This window comes from Grampus griseus (assembly GCF_964374135.1).
Source record: "Grampus griseus genome assembly, chromosome: 12".
Taxonomy (NCBI): domain Eukaryota; kingdom Metazoa; phylum Chordata; class Mammalia; order Artiodactyla; family Delphinidae; genus Grampus; species Grampus griseus.
This window is the reverse complement of record NC_139006.1, coordinates 38,283,186-38,308,416: the sequence shown is the minus strand read 5'-3', so window position 1 is coordinate 38,308,416 and position 25,231 is coordinate 38,283,186. Positions and strand designations below refer to the sequence as shown.

The window sequence follows — 25,231 nt, the reverse complement described above, 5'->3', positions numbered from 1 at the left end:
ATATTCAGACATTGCTGAATATCCCCGAGGAGCCAAAACTGTCCCTGATTGAGAACCACTGTTTTAAGGTAAAATTTGTGCCAAGACCATGTACTTCACAAGGAGCGACAACCCTTTTTTCCCCTCATTTTACAAATTAGTCAATTAAGATCAGGAAGCTAGAATCATCTAGTTGGACAGTTCTCTTGGCCATTAAGGAAAGAAAATGGTGGAAAAGCTCTTTTCTCATTCGCTGTTAGTACTACAGCTTCTTTTGGTTAAATGTGTTGTTTCATTCCCAAATTTATCTGATAGTTCACTGTATCTGAGATGCACAATAGTTATTTCTTGCCTGGAATACCCAGATGATTCAATAGAACCGTGATTCCTTTATATAGGAAATTAAGATTGTAAAATCAGGTCAGTTAGTTTTTGTTTGTTTACTCTTCTTTATCTTTTTCTCTAAAGGAACATGAGATGATTGTATCAAAAATAATTATTGAATATTTTGATGATAAAATTTCAGTGATGTTTTATTATACTCCTGTATCTTTAAAAAACTTTTTTCCTGAAATTTATTTTTAGGTGTACTTTCTATAGTGTATTTGAGCTCCAAAAGAAGATATTAGTAGTACTAGTTTCATATGGTATTTTCCTCTGTGTCATGAAGATTTGCATTGCCACATACAGTTTTATGTTATTAAGTATGTGTGGTTCTTGCTCCCAATCAAGTTTAAAACTCTTGAAGATTCTGTGTTAAGGTTTTATATCCCTGCTCTCTTTTCCCAATAGCCATTTCATAAATAGTTCACTGAGTTGTCCCTTAATCACTTAATTTAGGGAAGGCAACTAGTCTGAAAATATAATTCAAAATACTTTGCTCTAATTCAGTATTTTATAATAACCTATAATGGAAAGGAATCTGAAAAAAACAAAAATACACGTCTATATACATATATATATGTATACACATACATATAACCGAATCACTTAGCTATACACCTGAAACTAACACAGTACTGTAAATCAACTTCAATTAAAAACAATACTTTGCTCTTACAGAGATATTGAGTCGGGGGGAGGGGAATACTGATCATCTAGATTTTAGATGAGTAAAAATATTTCAGTAACAAATTATTATACCCAGGACCACTAAGAGATAACTTTGATTTCTAGTCTGCTGTAGAACAGATTAACGAGCAAAATACTGCATTTGAAACTAATCAACTTTGAGTGCGATTTGTCATGCTGTAGTTTCTGAAAAGTCTTTTCTGTAGTCCAAACTGCTTTTGCACATCTTATACTACAGTGTATTTTAAAACCTTAATAATACTTGACTTGTAATATTCAAATTAAACTGGAGATATAGATGATAATTATAGGTGACTCTGAAGATAATTGGTTCACGAATTACATAATTAATGATCAATACCTGTTGATTAATAATCCTAATAAAGCTTACTGAAATACGGTTCAACCCATTTGGAATTTATGAGTCACAAGTTATTTGTATGTAGGAAGTCATTAGTAGTTGGTACAGAATCATTGCTTCAATTTTGTTTCTGTTTTTAGCTGTAGCGCCAGTTGTACCTGATTTAAGTAGTGACATTGACACAAGTAACTTTGATGACTTGGAAGAAGATAAAGGAGATGAAGAAACATTCCCTATACCTAAAGCTTTTGTTGGCAATCAACTACCGTTTGTAGGATTTACGTATTATAGCAATCGTAGGTAAGTATGCTACACATTGATATTTGGGGTAGGTACTGACTTTGTTGTAGTCATGTTATTTTCTTAGGGATATCTAAAAATCACTTTAAGAACATTTAAAGTAGATTTGGGCTTCCCTGGTGGTGCAGTGGTTGAGAGTCCGCCTGCTGATGCAGGGGACATGGGTTCGTGCCCCAGTCCGGGAGGATCCGACATGCCACGGAGCGGCTGGGCCCGTGAACCATGGCCGCTGAGCCTGTGCGTCCGGAGCCTGTGCTCCACAGCGGGAGAGGCCACAACAGTGAGAGGCCCGCGTACTGCAAAAAAAAAAATAAATAAATAATAAAGTAGATTTAATGGTATATAAAGAGATATATTAATATGCCACTTTTCAACAGTGCATTAGATTTCTAATTTCATATTTAATATCTTTCAGACTCATCCATGCTCAGGGTATTGTTTTTCAGAAATTCTTTGCTGAATGCTACCCTATATATCTTCAAGTTACAACAATTAATAGGTCAAGAGATTCTCTTAATACTGATATTTTGGTTAATCGTGTTATCCGAAGAGTTCTGGTTTTATAATACATTTTGGAACAACATACAGTTTTCTAGCATTATCATCACTATATTGATGTTACAAAAGGCCTATAATTTTCAGTTCTTCAAAAATTAAGTGATTCCTCCCTAAAACTATTAAATGAATTATGTTTTATATCATGTAAGGCCTTGTGACCTTGGGCAAATAACTTTCATCTTTTTTATGCCTCCATTTCCTCAAAAATAGGGATGACGGGGATAATAATAACAATATGTGTCTCAGGGTTGTTATAAGAGTTAAGTAAGTCAAAACACAGTAAAACACTTAGAACAATGCTTTGCATGGAGTAAGCACTCAATGTTAGTTACTTTTATCATTAGTATGAGCTAATATTAGTTTTAGTCTTTTCTAATGGACTTCAGATACAAGTTAAACATTTAACATTATTTTCATATGCTGGGCATTCATTCATTCATTCAACACACATGTTTGACAACCTACTCTTTGTCAGGTATATACTAAGCACCAAGGTGCAGGGAGGAGGATTAATAAGATATAATTATCTTCTTTTGAGATGCTCATATCCTAGTGAGGAAATGGATAAGTTGTACAATGTAGGTTGGCAAGTACTACACGACAGAACTCTAAACAAAATACCATACCAATATATAAAAGTGAACTATATGCACCATTAACTGGGTGTGTTAAATCTACTTGATAAATTTATTTTAAAATATGTATCTCTAATCAAATTATACTCCATTAGAATGGTATTAGATATTTGAATTGCTTGCAGTAATGATTAAATTTGAGGTTATTATAACTAACCTTTTAAAGTGAAGCATCTTGTTATTTTAGTCAAAACTTTTTATGAGGGTAATTCAGTTCAAGCTTAGAAAACAGGAATTCAATTTAGTCTTGCTTTATGAAATTTCTCCAATAATCCAACTGTAAGACAATAATTTTGTTCTTTAGATGTTAGAATACTTTTGTTGTATCACCAAGTAGGTAGTACTTGAGTTTTGACCCCTAGAAAAGAGCAATATTTTAATCCTTCTTCCCTCCCTAATACTCCATGAGTATTACATTGGAGCTTTTGTTTTTTTTTTTCTTTTTTTGCGGCACGCGGGCCTCTCACTGTTGTGGCCTCTCCCGTTGCGGAGCACAGGCTCCGGACACACAGACTCAGCAGCCATGGCTCACGGGCCCAGCCGCTCCGCGGCATGTGGGATCTTCCCGGACCGGGGCATGAACCCGTGTCCCCTGCATCGGCAGGTGGACTCTCAACCACTGCGCCACCAGGGAAGCCCCAGAGCTATTTTATATTGAAATACACAGAGAACCTTCAAAGTGGTGTGTTTGCTGCAGCATCCTTTCTTTTTTTTTCTTCTTTTTAAAAAAATTATATTTTTTTTTTTAATTTTTTTTTTTATTAATTTATTATTTATTTTTGCTGTGTTGCGTCTTCATTTCTGTGTGAGGGCTTTCTCTAGTTGTGGCAAGCGGGGGCCACTCTTCATCGCGGTGCGCGGGCCTCTCACTATGGCAGCCTCTCTTGTTGCGGAGCACAGGCTCCAGACGCGCAGGCTCAGTAATTGTGGCTCACAGACCCAGTTGCTCCGCAGCATGTGGGACCTTCCCAGGCCAGGGCTCGAACCCGTGTCCCCTGCATTAGCAGGCAGATTCTCAACCACTGCGCCACCAGGGAAGCCCTATATTTTTAATTTTTAAACATTTTTTTATTTTGGCTGCACTGGGTCTTAGTTGCAGCATGCGGGATCTTCATTGTGGCATGCAGGCTTCTTAGTTGCGGCATGCGAATTCTTAGTTGCAACATGCATGTGGGATCTAGTTCCCTGACCAGGGATCAAACCCCGGCCCCCTGCATTGGGAGCACGGAGTCTTACCCACTGGACCACCAGGGAAGTCCCTAAATTTTATATTTTTATCAATTATTCTCTGGCTTGGTTTCTGAAACACTCACGATGTTGATATAAACACCCCCCAGTGTTTCTGGATTTTCTGTAATAGAGTTCAGCAGTTAATTACTTTTTCTGCACAAAAGTAATTAATTTCTCTGCACAAAGGTAATCTTGAATTAAATAAGCATTATATATATATATATTCTTTGTACTATTTATCCATTGTAATACACTAGATTATGTTCCGTGAGTTTTCCTTGTATTCATGTGTTTCATATCCCAAAATAATTTCTGAATTTCTTAAAAGTAGAAATTGTAGTCTGTTCTTAAATATCACCACCTTATTGAGTAATATAGTGTTTAGTAATTGTTTCTTACATGTTTGGTTGGAGGTATGGTTGCTCTTAATAAAGAAAGAATCAGCAAAATATTAATTACCCTTACTGTAATATGTAAGTATAATTTTGAATTGCATGAAATTAAAAACTTCTGAAATTCTTACTTCTGAAATCCAAACATACAAGAACAGAGATCTTTACTGTTGACGTATAGCTGAGTTATAAACATTTTAAAAACAGCCTTAAACTTTTAGCTATATTCCTAATAATCTAACACCTCTTTCATAAAAAGTTTACCTAAATGACCAGATTCTATATGAAAGCAACAATATAATAAGAAAAAGAACCTTGAAAGGAAAAAAAAGATAAGAAGTGGAAGAATGAATGGACGTGTACATTGGTATCCTTACATTTCCAGGACTGTATTCAGAGAACTTTATGTTACTAACTTTGCAGAAGGCTAAACATAAACTTTACTTATATAGCATATTATATTTAGAAGATAAATCAGAGATCAAATAGTCTGATCTATCTAATTCAGATTCTACTGGTGTTGCTGTATGCTTTTATTTATATCACATAATGCAGAATCTCACACTGAATTTCTGAGGCACTTTATAGTCAATGGAATTAAATTGCACTATATCTAGGAGTTGTCATTTGTTATATGGGACCTTTTCTCTACAAACCTGCTACATAGCCCTTGTTATTGTCTCCTGAATATTTGATTCTGTGGTTGATCTGAATAATTTTCCAAGAGAAACATGGGAAATGACATATTTTCCTGCTGTTTCTTTTAGAGCACTGCTATATATATGTTTCATGGTACTTAAAGGACACTTGATTATCTTCTGTTTTTCACTATGAATTAATTATTTCTAGTGTGTTAACAACTGCCCCATAACAGCTGTGAAGTATACTGTAGCTATTTGATCTCTTTTTGAGGGAGCTCTACTGGTTAACCAAGGTGGTAACTGTAGTGGTGATGTAGATGTAGTAATAATGGTAGTCATAGGATGGTAAAGGAAGTAGCAGAAGTATCTTACCTTTACCTAACATTTGATTGTGTAGAAAAAATTTTTATATGATCTGTTTATATCTGTTTGGTAATCTGATAAGATGTCTAAAGAAGACCTCTGAAGATCACTAATATCTTGTATTTGTATGTAATTCTAACTTTATATTGAATTTAACAAACTCTGCAAGGTTTAGAGTCACAGAAGATCAGCAGGACATCTTCAGAACTTTGGTTCTGTTATTTCAACCACTTACACAAAAACTCTTAACTTTTTTGCCCAGAAAAGCAATATCATTCATTGTGGCCATGCCGCGCAGCTTACGGGACCTCAGTTCCCCGACCAGGGATTGAACCTGGGCCACGGCAGTGAAAGCGCTGAATCCTAACCACTGGACTGCCAGGGCACTCCCCAGCAATATCATTCTTGACTGAAGGATAATTGGGGGCAGTGGGGAGGAATTGTGCACATGTCTGTAGAAGTCAACAATTCTTTATTCCTGATTCTAAATCCAAAAGCTCTAAAAACTAAAAGTTTTTTAGTGATTTGTTTGGTGGCAAAACCTGCCATAACCTGCTCTCATGGCCAAAAACCTAATCTGAACTAAGTTGAGACTATTTTATGGTTTTTATTTATTCTCTTTGGTATGAATATTCATATATTTTGCTGCAGGAATATTAAGGTATATGATTACAGAGTGCTGCTTCAGACCTAACTGGGGGTTTTATTTAATATATGTATCATTTCTGTGTTATGTTTCTAAAATAAAGAATTAAGAACCTGCACTCAATTTTTAAAAGCAGAGCCAAGTACAAAAGATAGGCATAGTATTTGTTACTGGTTGTTACTAGATATTAAAGAGTTTTTTGTTTTCTTTTAAAAACTATTTTCTTCCTAGATACTTATCTTCAGCAAATCCTAATGAAAACAGAACTAGCTCTAATGTGGATAAAAGCTTGGTAGGTATTTTCTTATTGTTATTATTTTAAAAGTTGTTTTGTGGATAATGTATTTTGTATGCATGATACTAAGTAAATATGCATTGCTTCAGAAAATGTAGTTAGTGATGTTAAATTTTTATAGCACTTTTTATCTACTGTTTCCTCTCTTGTTTGATTTCTTACCTGAATATCAAATGGGATATTATATGTGGAGGCAGTTAGTAAACTATACATTGCTACACAGATTGACAGAGGTGGTCTTTTTAGTCTTTGGAATTAGGAATTTATGATAAATCAGTGTATCAGTAAGAGTCTTGACAGGGAAACAGATGGCACATTCAAAAGATTTAAATGAGAGTTTTTGTGTGTGTGTGTACTAAAATTTACATAACACAAAATTTACCATTTTACCATTTTTATGTGTACAGTTCAATGACATTAAGCACCCTCACGTTGTTGTGCAGTCATCACCACCATCATCTCCAGAATTTTTTCTTCATCCCAGACTAAAATTTTGTGCCCATTGAAGTCTGCATTCCACTCTCCCTTCAACCCCTATTAACTATTATCCTTACTTTCTGTCTCTATGAATTTGACTATTCTAGGTACCTCATGTAAGTGAAATCATACAGTATTTGACTTTTTGTGATTGGCTTATTTTTCTTAATGTCCTTAAGGCTCAGGCATGTTGTAGCATGTATCAGAATTTCATTCCTTTTTAAGGCTTAATATATTCTGTTATATGCATATACCACATTTTGTTTATTTATTAAATGAAGAGAGTTTAATGAAGGGACTGTTAATGGTGCTATGCATAGGATCAAGGAGAGCAATAAATAAAGAGAGCTAAAGCAGCCATTGATTGACAGCAGTGGGAAGCCATTTCCCTTAGTCTGAAGGGACAAGGAGAGACAAATCTTGTTACCACAGCTCAGAGAGAATGCGTAGAATCATGAAAGAGGAGCATAGAGCACTGCCAGAGCCATGGTAAGGCAAGAAGAGTGTGGGGAGAACGGATATTTCATTTCTCCCAACTGATTTTCGGCTGGTGTCTCCTGAATGCTGAAACGAAGCTTAAAATCATAGGACAGCAGAGCCCAGTCAATGCACTCTGTAAATTTGAAGGCAGAGAAGGTCAGAGGATGAGTCTTCAAGGCTGGAAGGGAGAGGTGGCAAATGGAGAATAACTAGTACAGTGAGCATCTTCTAATTTGACCACTGGAAAGTGAATTCCTGTAGGAAGTGAATATTAGAGACGTGAGTTCTTTTTATTGTTAGAACAATTCATGTTCATGAGACAGAGGATTAAAATATTTTTTATTAGCTTACATTGAGGAGGTCCTTTTGGGTTAACCAGGACTTTTCTTAAATATACCAGAAATAATTATCTGGCCATCCTCAGAGCATTCTTTGAGCTCTTTGTGTGCTGTAGCCTCCATATTTGTAACTGAGATGAGGTGTAGGCAGCAATCATTTTTAAAAGCTGACAGAATTCTTCTTTCTCCTTCATGTATTTACTCTTAAACATGAGAGAACATATGGTGGGAAGGGAAAGTGAGAAAAAGGGGAATGAACTATGCGAGTACTGGTTAGCTGTTATGGCCATTTTTCTCTTTTAAATTCTCATCCCATTAGAGCTATTTGCCAAATTATATAGCTAATAGGGGCTCAAAAATCTTCAAAATTAAAGCACATTTGACCTGGAGATGGTGACAATAAGGAGCTGCTATAACCCCGCTCTGACTGTATTACTTACCTGTAAGTTTAGAGCTACATTAGGACTTAAAAAATAATTCAGTGGAATCCTGTTTTCTTTGGGCTGATCTTGTTCAATGGTGACTGCCATAAGTTTCTGTCAGTGCCTTTTATCTTTTGCTCTGGTTAAGATCACAGGGGAAGAAGAAAATGCTTGTGTGCCTACTATTTCTGTTAACCTAGAACTAAGTACAAAAATCAACTAATTTAATTTTCAACTCTTCCCTGAAAGCCTTCTAGCAGAGATGCTAGTGAACAACTTTGCAGTTGCCAAATATGATGAATATTTTTCATTCCGTATCTTATTTTTCTTTTTGCTGCATTTGACACTGACCAGTCCTTCCTCCTTGGAACTTTAAGAACCTTCATGTTCTCATTATTTCCTTCTTTTTCTCTTTCTACCTCTGGATTTTATTTTCAGTCCTCTTTGCAGGATCTCCTCCCTTTCTCTCTCCCCCCAACCCCATAATTATTAAGTGTTTCTCAAGATAGTTCTGATCTTGGCTCTCTGCTCATTATCTGTAGTTAATCTCATGTGTGTCTAGCTTGCTCCTCTGAACAACATACCCGAATCTTTTCTCCCTCTCTGACTGGACTTCTCTTCCTGCACATCTTTCAGACCCTTCAACCTAGGCCAAAGCCTAACTCACACTTCTCCTCTCTCCATCCCCTCACCAGCAGTTGTTTTTGTGTCACCCATCTTTTGTAATGCTACTCTGTTCTTATTTCTAATCAGTTGCTGGGTTATAAATTCTGCCTTTTGACTGACACAGTTATCCATTTCCTCTTCATTTCTACAGCTTCTGCCTTATATCACACCTATATACTCTTTTTGCCTGAACTGTCTATTAATTGGTTGTTTAGTCTAGAATTTCTCTGCTCTCTAACCTATTCACCTTATTACCGAAGTGATGTTTCTAAAATGCCAATACTCTGTCATTTCCCCTTTTAAAGTGTTTATAGGTTAAAGTGCCCAACTCCTTTTCTGCATACAAGGATAATAGTCCCACTTGCCCTTTCAGATTTTATGTGATTCGTTCTCCCTGTTATGTTCTTTGCTCTGCCTAGACTTGATTTCTTCCCATTATTCAATCATATTTTCTTTCTCTTTACTTTTGGACTCATTCATTTTAGCTAAAATGCATTCCTTCTTTCACTTCCTCTGCTTGGTAAATACCTCTCTTATAGGTCTCATCTCAAACATTCTATCTTCAAGGCAGAATTAGATGTGACCTCTTCTCTTCTTCAGTACACCTTATGTATAATTTTATTAGTACCTACCACATTGTATTATAATATTTTGTGTATATGTCTGGGTTATTGTAGGTTCTTTTCACCCTCCTATTCCCCTGTGCCCCACTATCGAACTATTAGCTTTATGAGAACGGGGACCAAATCTTTTTAATTTTTGTGTTACTAATGCCTACCACAGCATCTGACATATTAGTAGGTGTTGGAAAAAAAATGCTTGTTAAATTAATAATAAAGGGCTTCCCTGGTGGCGCAGTGGTTGAGAGTCCGCCTGCCGATGCAGGGGACATGGGTTCGTGCCCCTGTCTGGGAAGATCCCACATGCTGGGCCCGTGAGCCATGGCCGCTGAGCCTGCGCATCCGGAGCCTGTGCTCCGCGACGGGAGAGGCCACAACAGTGAGAGGCCCGCGTACCACAAAAAAAAAAAAAATTAATAATAAAAATTTCAGATAGAAAGGAAAAAGGTAAGATTGGATCAGATAACTCCTTGTAAACAGGTATAAAATGGTAATATAAACTTGCTATTTTAAAATTCTCTATGAATATTCTTACTAGAATAAGTTTTTGTTCTTTTTAATTAAAGCAGGAAAATTTGCAAAAAACAATTTATAAGCTGGAAGAACAGTTGCATAATGAAATGCAGTTAAAAGATGAAATGGAGCAGAAGTGCAGGTGAGAATATACTTTATGTTTTTCACATTAAAAGTTGTATAGCAAATGCTGATATTAAAACTTGTACTCTATAAACCCTTGAAAGTAGATGGAAGTAAGGTAGAGATGTAAAGATTGCTATTGATATACATTCAGTGAAGAATATTCACTTAATGCCTGGTTTATTGATTTTGTCTCACATTTTAATTAGCTGACAGAAAGGGAAAATTAGTTTACATTAAATAAGATGCGTTCTAAAGTGTAGCTGTTTTTGAAGATTAAAATTCACTAAATTTTTGGTGCAGACACTTTTAATTTCCACTATGATTCGCTATAGCAGTATTTTTTTCAGAATTTTTTTCCTATGAGTCTAAATTTAATAAGAGCATATATATTTATGAAAATATAAAATGATCAAGATAATTTAAAATAAGCTAGAATAATGCTTAGTTACTTATTAATTACAAACAAGAACACTTTATTATATTGTTAGTAGATAGTATTGAATAAATGAAAAACAGGTAACAGATTAAGTATTCAAAAAAATGGAATTGAGAAAATTGGCAATTTTGTGAGTGGGGGAGAGGAAACAAATAAACTGCTCACTACCTACAGTTCCTTATAGATTAAATAGTTAAGCATCTAATATAAGCTTTTTTTAGAAAAGCACTTTAAGGAAATAATTAACTGAGCCCAGTATTTGGAAGGAATTTCTAGGTATAAAACAGAAATAAGGAGAGGAAATGGATAGATATTATTACATAAATGTTGAGCAGTTTCTATTAAAATTAAAAGGCAAATGACAAATTAGTGGTAGTGGTGGTGGTAGGGATCAATTTAAGGAGGAAATAAGAGTGGCCAAAGTGGCCAATAATCATACGAAAATGGATGTGTGTGTGGTGGGGGGGTGGCCTGAGATGAAACTGGGAAGGTCGACAGAGTCTAGATCTTAAAACACTCTGTCTTTGAAAAGCTAAGAAATTTGGGATTTATCCTAAGGGTGATGAAAAAACATTAAAAGTTATTAAACTTAAAAGTAAAACAAAAGATCAAATTTGCTTTTAAAAAAGAACTCCCTGGTTAATTACACAGCATTTGACATTTATTCACCTAAATGAGAATGAGGGAGGAAGATGAGTCAAGGAGGATTCCCAGGCGGAGTGCTTTACTTGGGACAGGAGAAGAGAAGCAGATTGGTATTGTGGGAGGGGTCGCCGGGCAGAGGGAATTCATTTAGCTTTGGACATGCTGAATGAGCTATTTGGTAAGACATCCATGTGAAACGTTGCATGTACAGATTTGAAGCTCAGAAATAGGTTTAGAGCCCCCAAAATGAATTGTGATGGAGATAATAATACACTTTCAGTTTATCTCAGATTTTTGCCCAAGTTGCCAAGTGGTGCATTTACTGCTTTATATATGCCACCTTTCCCTTCATTTACTTACTCTTATATTAAAGGTTAAATGGTTAATCTTTGTGAAGTAGCAAGTATTGCATGAGGGAATTCAGGGATCCTTAATCTAGAATCCATAGACCTCTCCTAAAGCATCCATGGATGGAATTCAAGGTCCTTAAACTTGGGTGACAGAAGTGAATCTTTTCTGTAACCTTTAGCTGAAATTCAGCATTTTCTTTAATTATGAACACAGTGAATAATCCACAGTTATTAGCAGTAGCTGTGAATTTTTTATTACCGATAGAAATCACAAATATTATCTTAGAATGCAGTTGTTATTTATCTCTAAATACCGTTTATGCTCATTACTACTTTAAGATTACTGCTGCTAGATCTTATTTAATATATTAATAAAATGCATATATTAGTGAATCATACTTTTTTTTAAAAAGGTTATGATTATTTCAGTATAATTTTGGTTTCTTTTAATCCTATGTATTTTATTTTATGCTTTTAAAATATTATTCTGAGAAAATGCCATAGGCTTCACCAGACTGACTGCCAAAGGGATCCACAGTACACACAAGAAAGGTTAAGAAATCTTAGCTAAATGGAAAAGTAAGGAATGTGGTGTTTCACCCCAAACTATAAAAAGTAAATATATCTATAATCTATATTGCTTTTGCTTTTACAGAACTTCAAACATAAAACTCGACAAGATAATGAAAGAATTGGATGAAGAGGTACTTTTTGTTTTCTTATCAGAAGTTTTCCTTTTTGAGACTTTTTCCCTCTTTCAGATTGTTTTCTGAGAAAATTATATTTGAACTTTATAGGTTGCAATACAGAACAGGACCAAAAACTTATGATGAAAGCCTCACTTTGGAGCTGCAGGTTTAAGTGAAATTAGATTATACTTTAGTTTCTTTTGTGTGGTTTTATTCTAGAACCATGTTGAAATTGTAGTACATAAATTTCTGTTCAGTGGTTCTTAATAGTTGAATATGTCTGTCTCTTTCTGCTACAGTTCCAGATTCAATTTTTGATCTGTTGCTCCTTTCTCACCTTTCAACTATTAAGAACCACTGAACTGAAATTTATGTACTAAAATTTCAACATGGTTCTAGAATATGGGTAAACACACTACACTCTCCTTCTCCTCTTAAGTTTTTTTATGTTACAGTTGAAGCAGAAATTACGGCATTGTCTAATGTGGTTCTCCATGTATATAGAAGAAATTTTTAAGACAATTATAAATGGGTATAAAGGGAGGTAAGGTTTTACACTTTAATCAAACTGGTAATATGCCAACACTAGTAATATAATGTAGTACCTAGAGCAGCCACTGATAAAAATTATACAAAGAGATACACTTAAAAACACTAGTAAATCAAATAGAATTCCAAAAAATGTTCAAGTAACCTACAGAAAGACAAGAAGGAAAACATGGGACAAAACAAAATGGGAGGCTTAACTCTAACATATCAGTAATTATATTAAATGTAAATTAAATGCAACATCAATTAAGATAGATTGTCAGAGTAGCTTTTTTAAAATTACCTACCTGTATGCTGTCCAGCAGAAACTCTCTTCAAATGTAACAATATAGCCAAGTTAAAAGTAAGAAGATGGAAAAATACATCATGTAAGCATTAGCAAAAAGAAGGCAGCAATGGCAATATTGATATCAGGTGAAGTAGACTTTAGGACAAAGAAAATTACCAGGGGCAGAGGGACATTGCAGAATGACAAAAATGTCAATCCTCTGAGAAGACATAACATTCCTAAATTTGTATTCATCAAACAGAAGAGCTACAAAATATGTGAAGCAAAAGCTGATAAAACTGAAAGGAGAAGTAGACAAATCTGCGATTACTGTTGGAGACTTTTTAAATGCCACTCTCTAGACAGAGGATCAGCAAACATATAGGAGAACTCAGCCACACCATCAGCCAATAGGATCTATTCAACATTTGTAGAGACCCCTCCACGCAGCAACAGCAAAGGACACATGTTTTTCGAGCACTCAAGAAACACACACCAAGATAGACCGCATCCTAAGCAAACTTCTCCAGATTTCAAAGAATTAAAATCATACAGAGTGTGTTCTCTGACCAAACTGTGACCAAACCAGAATGAATAACAGAAAAGTATCAGGCAAATCTACAAACACGTGGAAACTAAACAACACAGTTCTAAATAATCTATAGGTCAAAGAGTCTCAAGGGGAATGAAAAAATACATTGGAATGTTAATTATATCTCATAAAGTTATTTTTCAAAGTTATGGATCTTCATCTTTTAAAAATATTTGAGGGCTTCCCTGGTGGCGCAGTGGTTGAGAGTCCGCCTGCCGATGCAGGGGACACGGGTTCGTGCCCCGGTCCGGGAAGATCCCACATGGCGCGGAGCGGCTGGGCCCGTGAGCCATGGCCGCTGAGCCTGCGCGTCCGGAGCCTGTGCTCCGCAACAGGAGAGGCCACAACAGTGAGAGGCCCGCGTACGGCAAAAATAAATAAATAAATAAAAATATTTGAACAATGAAAATGAAAATAATACATCAAAATTTGTGGGATGCAGCTAACATAGTGCTCTAAGGGAAATGTATACACTAAATGTTTACATTAGAAAAGACGAGAAGTCTCAAATCAGTTATCTAAGCTCCTACCTCAGGAACCTAGAAAAAGAAGAGCAAAATAAACCCAAAGCAAGGAGAAGGAAGGAAAAATAAAGAGCAGAAGTCAGTGGAATTGAAAACAGAAAAATAATAGAGAAAATCAGTGATAATAAAAACCCAGCTGCTTGGAAAGATCAACAAAATTGACAGTCCTCTAGCAAGATTGTCAAAGGAAAGAAAGGACACAAATGATCAGTATCAGGAATAAAACAGAGCATATTCCTACAGACTCTACAGATACTAAAAAAAAAAAAAATTCTTAAGGAAATACTATAAACAGTTCCAAACGAGTAAGTGTAATATTTAGGTGAAATGGACTAATTCCTCCAAAAATACAAACTGCCACAACTCACACAATGTGAAATACATTATTTGAATAGTCCTATATAACTATTAAAGTGAATTCATAATTTAAAAGCTCCTCCAAAAATTAATCTTCAGGACAGATGGTTTTACTAGAGAATTCTACCCAGTGTTTTTTTAAGATTTTTTTTTTTTGATGTGGACCATTTTTAAAGTCTTTATTGAATTTGTTAAAATATTGCTTGTGTTTTATGTTTTTGTTTTTTGGCCCCAAGGCATGTGGGATCTTAGCTCCCTGACCAGGGATCGAACCCCGCACCCCCTGCATTGGAAGGGGAAGTCTTAACCACTGGACCGCCAGGGAAGTCCCTATCAAGTGTTTTAAGAAGAATTAACACCAATTCTACACTCTCTCTTCTAGAAAATATAAAAGAAGGGAACATTCCCCAGTGAATTTTATGAGGCTAGAATTACCAAGATACCAGAGTCTAGCAAAGACAGTACTACAAAGAAAACTATGGATCAGTATCCCTCAATCATGGCCAGCTGATTTTTGACCAAGGTGCAAAAGCAATTCAGTGGAGGAAGGATAGTCTTTTTAGCAAGTGGTGCTGGAGCAATTAGGTATTCATAGGCCAAGATATGGACCTCAACCTCAGTCTCACATCATATGCAAACATTAACTTAAAACAGACCATAGATTTAAACAGGGACATAAAAAATATAAAACTTCTAGGGAAAAAATAGGGGAAAGTCCTTGGGACCTGCAACTCGGTGAAGAGTTACACATTACACCACAATTATGATCCATATAAGGAAAAAAATTCAATAAATTGGACTTCATCAAAACTTGCTCTGTGAAAGACCCTGATAAGAGGATGAAGATCTGTAGACTGGAAAAATGAACTGTTGTTATACACAGCAACTTGGATGGATCTCAAGGATATTTTGTTGAATGTAAAAAGCTAATCTCAAAAGGTCCACACTGTATGATTCCATTAATATAACATTTTCAAAATGGCAAAATTATACAGATGGAGGACCTCCTGTTGGTTGCCAGGGATATAGGTGGTGGGAGAAGTGAGGGATGCATGTGGCTATAAGTAGTGGCTGGAAGGAGGTCATTGTGCTGATGGAACAGTTCTGTGTCTTGATTGTGGTGGTGGTTACATGCATCTACACATGAGATAAAATGACATCGAACTACACATGCATGCTTTATACCAATATCAATTTCCTAATTTTGTTATTGTACCATTGTTAATAATGTAACTATTAGGGGAAACTGACTGGTAGGGTACATGTACTGTCTTTGAAAGTTCTGAAATGTAGAATTTTAAATTTCAAAATTTAAAAATGAAAAAATAAAAGAATGATAAAATCTTACAATTGGAAAGATTTTGGATGATCTCTGTCAAATTTTACTAAATTTCTCTGACATCATCTTACTTAAAAGATGGATTTCACTTAAAAATGGAAAAGCCCAGAAAAGCACGCACTGTAAAGGAGGTTTGTCCAGTGTGGAGTCTTAAAGATAAAAATGAAGCATCAAAAGCAGAATATGCTGATAGTGGTAACTCAGAAACAGAAGATAAATTTTTTTAAGTTGTGGAATTTGGAGTATTTTTTTTCTTTAACCCTCCTCTCCCCTTAGTTTCATTTTCTAAAATAAATATTTCTTTCATTACTCTTTAATATGCATTAGTAGGTACATACATAGAACATCTTAAGAAAGGTAAGTTGTTACAGAGATTGGGAGGGGATTAAGGGAGACCTCATACAGGGACTGGTGAACTTATTATAAACACTGTAACCTTTGGTATCATTTGAGTTTTGCACCATTTAATTATCAAATATGTAGTTATCTGATTCCTTTTATATTTCATGTCTTAAACTTTAGGATTGTAAATAAACCAAAATATTGGTAATATAATACAGTGTGTTCATCTTAATGTGTTTGAATACAATGTGTTCGACCTTCAGTCTGACAAGATTCATAGGGTTTTTTATACGCAAGGATTTTTTTTAAATCTTTGAAAATTTTGTATGTCTAGTTAAAATAAGGGGATTCTCACTGTTTTCTTCTAAGGCAAGCTAATTCTACTATTAGAAAGTTGTTGTTGTTAGGAAGTATTATCTGATTTTGAAACCAAAATATCTATCTTAAGTAATTGTGTACTTTTTAAAAAAAGAACAGAGTATTCCCTTGAATAAATGAGGAGTATTAATTGTAGTGGTAACTCTTCTCATAATTTAGGGGAATCAAAGAAGAAACCTAGAATCTACAGTGTCTCAGATTGAGAAGGAGAAAATGTTGCTACAGCATAGAATTAATGAGTACCAAAGAAAAGCAGAACAGGAAAATGAGAAGAGGAGGAATGTAGAAAATGAAGGTAAATTGTTACTTCCTTTGAAAAACACTGGAATTTCTAACACTATCTTGAGGTCTTCGTCTTGAGGTTGTTTTAAATTTAGTGCCTGTTATATATTTTTGAAGCCACGGTCCTAAGACACCTCATGAGCTAAATACCCATGTCCCAAAATTTATTTATAACATATTAGATTCAGTAGTAATGTTTTAGCTAGAGTACTGATTTTTATCCTTGGGTGTATATTGGAATTTCTTGGGAAACTTCAAAGAAAACTAATGCCTAAACTTCAGAAATTCTAATTTAATTGATCTAGACATGTAGAGTGGGCATTGGTATTTTTAATAAGCTCTCTAGGCACTTCTAACAAGTAGCCATATTTTAGAACAACAAGACTAGAATTTTTGATATTAGTGTTACAAATTTAAAATAGCTTTCTACATCCTTTGATCCAGTGATTTCACTTCTAGAAATTTATTTCACATATACTTGTGCACATGTATACTGATACAGAAACAAAGCTATTCATTTTAGAATTGTTTAAAATGGCAAAAATTATAAACAATGTAAATGTAATCAGTGGTATAATAAATTTTAGTATATATGGTAGAATACTATGCATTTTATAAAAGAATAAAGTATCTCTTGGGCTTCCCTGGTGGCGCAGTGGTTAAGAATCTGCCTGCCAATGCAGGGGACATGGGTTCAAGCCCTGGTCTGGGAAGATCCCACATGCCGTGGAGCAACTAAGCCCGTGAGCCACAACTACTGAAGCCCATGCTCCTAGAGCATGTGCTCTGCAACAAGAGAAGCCACCTCAATGAGAAGCCCGTGCACCGCAACGAAGAGTAGCCCAACTAGAGAAAAGCCCTCGCACAACAATGAAGACCCAAAGCAGCAATAAATTAATTAATTAATTTAAAAAAAAAGAATTTAGGGCTTCCCTGGTGGCGCAGTGGTTGGGAGTCCACCTGCCGATGCGGGGGGCGCGGGTTCGTGCCCCGGTCCGGGAGGATTCCGCGTGCCGTGGAGCGGCTGGGCCCGTGAGCCATGGCTGATGGGCCTGCATGTCCGGAGCCTGTGCTCCGTGGCGGGGGGGGGGGCCACAACAGTGAGAGGCCCGTGTACCGCAAAAGGAAAAAAAAAAAAGAAAAAAAAATTTAAAAATATTTTTTAAAACAGAATAAAGTATCTCTTTATAAACTTATAAAAGAATCTCTAAAATGTATCTTTACCAAAAAAAGTATAGATTGTTTAAAACAAGATTGCTTATCTATATATGTTTAAGTGTGTGTGTGTGTGTGTGTGTGTGTGTGTGTGTGTGTGTAGAATGCATGTGAAAACATACATATATATATATTTGTGTTTTTATATATTAGGGTATGGATACACAGACTATCTTAGGAAGGATATGCAAGGAATTAGTAATAGTTGTTGCTGGGGAGGAGAGCCAGAGGGGCTGGGAGACGACGTGAAGGGAGAAAGACTCATGCTATACTATACACCATTTGGTACCTTTTGAATTTTGAAGCATTTTATTTAGTTAGTTAGTTACATCTTTATTGGAGTATAATTGCTTTACAGTGTTGTGTTTCTGCTGTATAATAAAGTGGATCAGCTATATGTATACATATATCCCCATCCCTCCTCCCCCGTGAGCCTCCTTCCCACCCTCCCTATACCATTCCTCTAGGTTGTCAGAAAGCATCGAGTGGATCTCCCTGTGCTATGTGGCTGCTTCCCACTAGCCATCCATTTTACATTTGGCAGTGTATATATCTCAATCCCTACTCTCTCCCTTCGTCCCAGTTCCCCCCCGCCACCCCACCCTGTGTCCTCAAGTTCATTCTGTATGTCTGCATCTTTATTCCTGCCCTGCCACTAGTTGAACCATTTTAAAAATAATTGAACTAATCAAAGATTGGTACTATTCAAAAATAGGTAATATTTAAAATTAGCTTTATATAATTTCACGAATAGATTAACCTTTATGAAAGGAATAAAAGAATTTAAAATATTACAGCAGTGGAAACATCTGTTTTTGCATTCTGTATTATAAAACAGTGCTCTACTTTTTGATAAATTTAAAATGTAGGTACTTCCAAGTTGGAATATGGACCTAATATAGCTGACTTTTATGGCCTAAGACCAAATTTCATTTTTTAAAAGGGATTTATATGTTTCCTCTATGAAAACTTACATATTATTCCTTCATTTTCTAGTTTCTACATTAAAGGATCAGTTGGAAGACTTAAAGAAAGTCAGTCAGAATTCACACCTTGCTAATGAGAAGCTGGCACAATTACAAAAGCAGGTAAGTTTTTGGAGTGAGGTTTTTTTTTTTTAAATCAAAATTTAAGTTTGATTGTGTTTTGGTAAAAAACTATTTTCTTGCTCTCTTTTTTAATTAGCTAGAAGAAGCCAATGACTTACTTAGGACAGAATCAGACACAGCTGTAAGATTAAGAAAGAGTCACACCGAGATGAGTAAATCAATTACTCAGCTAGAGTCCCTGAATAGAGAATTGCAGGAGAGAAATAGAATTTTGGAGAATTCCAAGTCACAAATGGACAAGGATTATTACCAGCTGCAAGCTGTATTAGAAGCTGAACGAAGAGACAGAGGTCATGATTCTGAGATGATTGGAGACCTACAAGGTAATATTTTTTCTTACTCTGGTAAAATAGACATAAAATTTACTGTTTTAGCCATTTTTAAGTATACAGTTCAGTGGCATAAAATACATTCACATTGTCATGCAACCATCACTACTGTCCATCTCCAGAACTTTTTTTATCATTCCAAACTAAAAAATCTATACCCATTAAATCTATACCCCATTTCCCACTCTCCCCAGCCCCTGGTAACCACCATTCTACTTTATGTCTCTGAATTTGACTACCTCATAGAAGTTATTATTTATCCTTTTGTGTCTGTCTTATTCCAGTTAGCTTAATGTCTTCAAGTTTCATCCATGTTGTGGCATGTATCAGAATTTCTTTCCTCTTCAAGGTTGTATACTGTTCCATTGTATTTATACCATATATACCACATTTTGTTTATCAATGGAAGGTAATTTTTTTAATTTATATATTTTTTTAATTTATATTTTATTTTTAATTGTAGCTAAAAACATAAAATTTACCATCTTAATTTTTAAGTGTGTAAGGTAATATATTTTTGATCATATTGTCCTCATAAAGAAAATGACCTTGGCCCCCGTACACTGTTGGTGGGAATGTAAATTGTGCAGCCACTCTGGAAATTGCCAAGATAGGGAAACAACCTAAATGTCCATCAACAGACGAAAGGATAAAGAAGACGTGGTATATATATACTACAGAATATACTACTCAGCTATTAAAAAAAGAATGAAATTTTCCCATATGCAGCAACATGGATGGACTTGGAGAGCATTATGCTAAGTGAAATAAGTCAGAGAAAGACAAATACTGTATATCACTTATATGTGGAATCTAAAAAGTACAGCAAACTAGTGAATATAACAGAAAAGCAGGCTCACAGATATAGAGAACAAACTACTGGTTACCAGTGGGGGGAGGGGCAATTAAGAGGTACAAACTACTAGGTATAAAATAAGCTACAAGGATATATTGTACAACCTGGGGAATATAGCCAATATTTTATAATAGCTGTAAATGGAGTATAACCTTTAAAAATTATGAATTACTATATAGTACACCTATAATTTATATAATATTGTACGTCAGCTATACTTCAATAAAAAAGAAAGTGACCTTGCTAATACTGGAAATGGTTAGCATTCTTTCTGTTTCAGGATAATTTGTATCAAATTGTAATTTCTTCACTCTCTCAGGCACCCTTGTGATGGAGGTAATGTGAATATTTCCAATTTTACAGCCAGTTACTGAAAAGTTAATTTTTTTTTTTTTTTTTTTTTGCGGTACGCGGACCTCTCACTGTCGTGGCCTCTCCCATTGCGGAGCACAGGCTCCGGACGTGCAGGCTCAGTGGCCATGGCTCACGGGCCCAGCCGTTCCACGGCATGTGGGATCTTCCCGGACCGGGGCATGAACCTGTGTCCCCTGCATCGTCAGGCGGACTCTCAACCACTGCGCCACCAGGGAAGCCCTGAAAACTTAATTTTTAAAAGTGCCCAATTCACAAAAGTCTTACTCAAAGTGGAACTAACCAGGCAGAGAAGATTATCACTATTAAAACCTGGGAATTCCTCATGCATTGTTGGTAGAAATAGAAATTAAACTGCAGAAAGGGAATCCCATTGCAAATAAAGAATTCGGTACTTGGAAAGGTTAGGACTAGAGATATCAGCAACCTTTGTGGTCTAAAAGTTTCCTTTTAGACTCACAAACTGTTCATGGTAATAAAATCATTTTGTTTTCAACAAGATTCCTGGCTTCCACTTCTCACATTTTTTTCTGTTTCTGTCAGCATCAGCATCCATACTACCTAATCAAAACAGATATGCATGGAAGTTGCCAGATCTTTCAGGGAAAATTAGGGGGTGGGATAGTCCATTTTAACCTAAGTCACAGGATGTGAACATAGTTTGGGGTCTCATGGGGCTTGATGATTAGCTGTAATTCTGTGGAGAGAGGTCGGGGTCAGTTTTTGGACTTTGGAAACAAATTAGGATCTCCCATTCGTTCTTAGCTGAGGAGTGCTCTGCAATCTTATTTCTCAGGGCCTAGGCTTAAAATAGATCTGAATATAACCAAGAAAGTATCCTCATTATATATATTAGAAAAAGCCTCATACTCCACTTCCTTAAATTGCTTCTCTAGGCCTCTTCATATACAGCTTATTAGCTGTGTGCAGGTCACTTCTTCTGCTTTATTTATAAACCAAGAAGATTAGGTGACCCCTATAAATTCTTTCAATTCTAAAATTCTTTAAGTCTGTGATTTTCCAGATAACGCTGAGCTTGAAGTGCTTGCTTTCAAGGACGAGACCATCATTATGTGTTCATCAACAATGATTTTAACTGACTCTGTTGTTTAGATATTGGTGAAGTTAAGGAAGATTCATAGCATGACCTATTGTTGATGTTTATCCTTTTTCAATGCTTTCTTTAAGGTTTATTTTTTAATTTAAATGTGAATCAAAGTTCACACACATTAAAAAGCACAAAACTTATATGAGCCTCAACATACAAGGTGCATTGTGGTAAAACATGCACACACGCAAACATAAAATTTTTACGTTGATTTTTTTATGGTTCTTAAGACATTTCAGATCCCTCAGGTATAAATTTCTCATAGTTTGGGAGGCTAGCCTTGTGGCACAGTAACAATTGTTGCCTACTTCAATGCTCTCCATGTACACTATTGAGCAGAAGCTTCTTCATGTGTTTGGGAAATGACTTCCCAAATATAATTGGATAGTATATACTTTAGGTTTTGTGGGCCACATACGATCTCTGTTACATATTCTTCTGTTTTGCTTTTTATAACCCTTTAAAAATGAAAAAAACATTCTTAGCTTCATGTCTATAGGGAAATAGGCTGAGGGAATAGTATATCATAGTGTAATGCACTTTTGTTTTTAACTGTTACATGGGCATTTGGAAATTGTGTAAGTTTTTTACTTGGTATGTTTTTGGATTTGACTTTTGGAAGAAAAACAATAGGTCCATTTTCTAATCTAACCAGTTTTCTAAGACTCCATTTATTCTTTGTGTCTTTGATGATTTGCCAAATTTTGAAACATATTTTAAAAGTTAACACTATGACTGTAGTCTTTTTTCTCATAGCCCCCTTGTATTTCTAACAGCTTTTTTTATATTGTTTTATTGAGGTGAAATTCATATAACATAAAGTTAACAATTTAAAAGTGTACAATTCAGTGGCATTCAGTACATTCACAGTGTTGTACAACCACCTTGTCTATCTAGTTCCAAAACATTTTCATTAACCCAGAAGAAAACCTTGTACCCATTAAGCTTTCCTTCCCTATATGCCCCTCTACCTAGCCCCTAGCAACCACCAATCTGTTTTATATCTCTGAATTTACTTGTTCTGGATATTTCATATAAATGACATCATACAATATGTGACCTTTTGTATCAGGCTTCTTTCACTTAGCATATATATATATATATTTTTTGCTGTACGCGGGCCTCTCACTGTTGTGGCCTCTCCTGTTGCGGAGCACAGGCTCCAGACGCGCAGGCTCAGCAGCCATGGCTCACGGGCCTAGCTGCTCCGCGGCATGTGGGATCTTCCCGGACCGGGGCACGAACCCGTGTCCCCTGCATCAGCAGGCGGACTCTCAACCACTGCGCCACCAGGGAAGCCCCACCTAGCATATTTTTAAGATTGATGTTGTACCATGTATCAGTACTTCATTCATTTATGGCTGACTAATATTCTATTGTATGTATGCACCACATTTTGTTTAGCTGTTCATCTGTTGATGGACATTTGAGTTGTTTCCACCTTTTGGCTATTGTGAATAACACTGCTATGAAATTCGTTTACAACTATTTATTGGAATACTTGTTTTCAGGTCTTTTGGATATCTAGGTGTAGAATTGCTGGGTCATGTGCTGATGCTGTGTTTAACTTTTGAGGCACTTCAGACTATTTTCCACAATGGCTGCATCATTTTTTGTTCCCACCAGCATTGTACAAGGGTTTCAGTTTTTCCACATCCTTGCCAGTACTTGATATTTAACTGTTTTTGGTTATAACCACCCTAGTGGGTATGAAGTGGTGTCCCACTGTGGGTTGGACTTTAATTTCCCTAATGAGTAATGAGGTTGAGCATCTTTTCATGTGCTTATTGGACATTTGTATATCCTTTTTGGAAAAATGTCTGCTCATGTCCTTTGTCCATTTTTTAATTGGGTCTTTTGTCTTTTCGTTGTTGACTTTTAAGAGTCTGGATACTAGACCTTATCAGGTGTGTGATTTGCTAATATTTACACCCCTTCTGTAGTTTGTCTTTTCATTTTTCTAGATAATGTCCTTTGATGTACAAAAGTTAATTTTGATGAAGTCCAGTTTTTGGGGTTTTTTTTTAATTAATTAATTTTTTGTCTGTGTTGGGTCTTCGTTTCTGTACGAGGGCTTTCTCTAGTTGCGACAAGCGGGGGCCACTCTTCATCGCGGTGCGCGGGCCTCTCACTGTTGTGGCCTCTCCTGTTGCGGAGCACAGGCTCCAGACGCGCAGGCTCAGCGGCCATGGCTCACGGGCCTAGCCGCTCCGCGGCATGTGGGATCTTCCTGGACCAGGGCACGAACCCGTGTCCCCTGCATCGGCAGGCAGATTCTCAACCACTGTGCCACCAGGGAAGCCCGATGAAGTCCAGTTTAATATATGTTGCTTATGCTTTTGGTGTCATATCATAATACATTGCCAAATTGAGGATCATGAAGGTTTACCCCTATGTCTTCTTCTAAAAATTGTATGGTTTTAGCATTTATATTTAGGTCTCTGACTAACTTGAGTTAATTTTTGTATATGGTATGATGTGTAGGGGTCCAATTTCATTCTTTTACATGTGGATATCTGGTTGTCCCAGTACCATTTGTTGAAGAGACTACTTTTTCCCCCACTGAATGGTCTTGGCATCCTTGTTGAAAATCAGTTGGCTCTAGGTATACAGTTTTGTTTCTAGATTCTCAGTTCTATTCAGTTGGTCTATATGTCTGTTCTTAGACCAGTACCACACTGTTTTGGTCACTGTAGCTTTACAGCAAGTTTTGAAATTGGAAGTTTGAGTTCTTCAGCTTTGTTGTTCTTTTTCAGTGCTGTTTTAGATATTCCAGTCTGCAAGTAATTCCATATGAATCTGAGGATCTGCTTTTCCGTATCTTCATAAAATATCTTTGGAGTTTTTATAGGGATTGCATTGAATCTATAGATTGCTTTGGATAGTATTGCCATCCTAACATATTAAGACTTCTAATCCATGAACACAGGATATATTTCCGTTTATTTTGGTATTTAAAAAATTCATTTCAGCATTTATTTATTTATTAGTTTCAGTGTACAAGTCTTACACCTCCTTGGTTAAATTATTCCTAGGTATTTTGTTCTTTTTGATGCTGTTATAAATGGAATTATCTTAGTTTTCCTTTTGTATTGTTTATTAAGTATGATGTTAGCTGTGGATATTTCATAATACCCTGCTTTTGTATATTTTTAATGCAGCGTTGTTTGGTGTGTTAAGGTTTTATGACTTCTGTATCTTCTTACTGGATTAAAATTGTATTATAGATGATATTAAATATATCTGACCTTGAGGGGTTTTTCCCTTAATTTGCACTTTCCTGTTGTATCTTGCCCGTTTATTTATTTATTTGTTTGTTTATTTATATATATATATTTTTAAATTTATTTATATTTTTGGCTGCGTTGGGTCTTCATT

General features: G+C 35.8%; 1 protein-coding gene across 3 annotated transcripts in view; it reads left to right on the top strand.

Moving 5' to 3' along the window:
- ROCK1 (Rho associated coiled-coil containing protein kinase 1) overlaps window positions 1-25,231 on the top strand; it is a 147,342-nt gene that overhangs the window by 82,156 nt on the left and 39,955 nt on the right. For all 3 annotated transcript variants that reach the window (XM_082668184.1, XM_082668185.1, XM_082668186.1), the window contains 7 exons: window positions 1,552-1,711; window positions 6,408-6,468; window positions 10,041-10,129; window positions 12,200-12,248; window positions 16,742-16,877; window positions 19,076-19,167; window positions 19,265-19,511. In XM_082668184.1, the coding sequence (XP_082524310.1) occupies window positions 1,552-1,711; window positions 6,408-6,468; window positions 10,041-10,129; window positions 12,200-12,248; window positions 16,742-16,877; window positions 19,076-19,167; window positions 19,265-19,511 (834 nt within the window). The remainder of the gene's footprint in view (window positions 1-1,551; window positions 1,712-6,407; window positions 6,469-10,040; window positions 10,130-12,199; window positions 12,249-16,741; window positions 16,878-19,075; window positions 19,168-19,264; window positions 19,512-25,231) is intronic.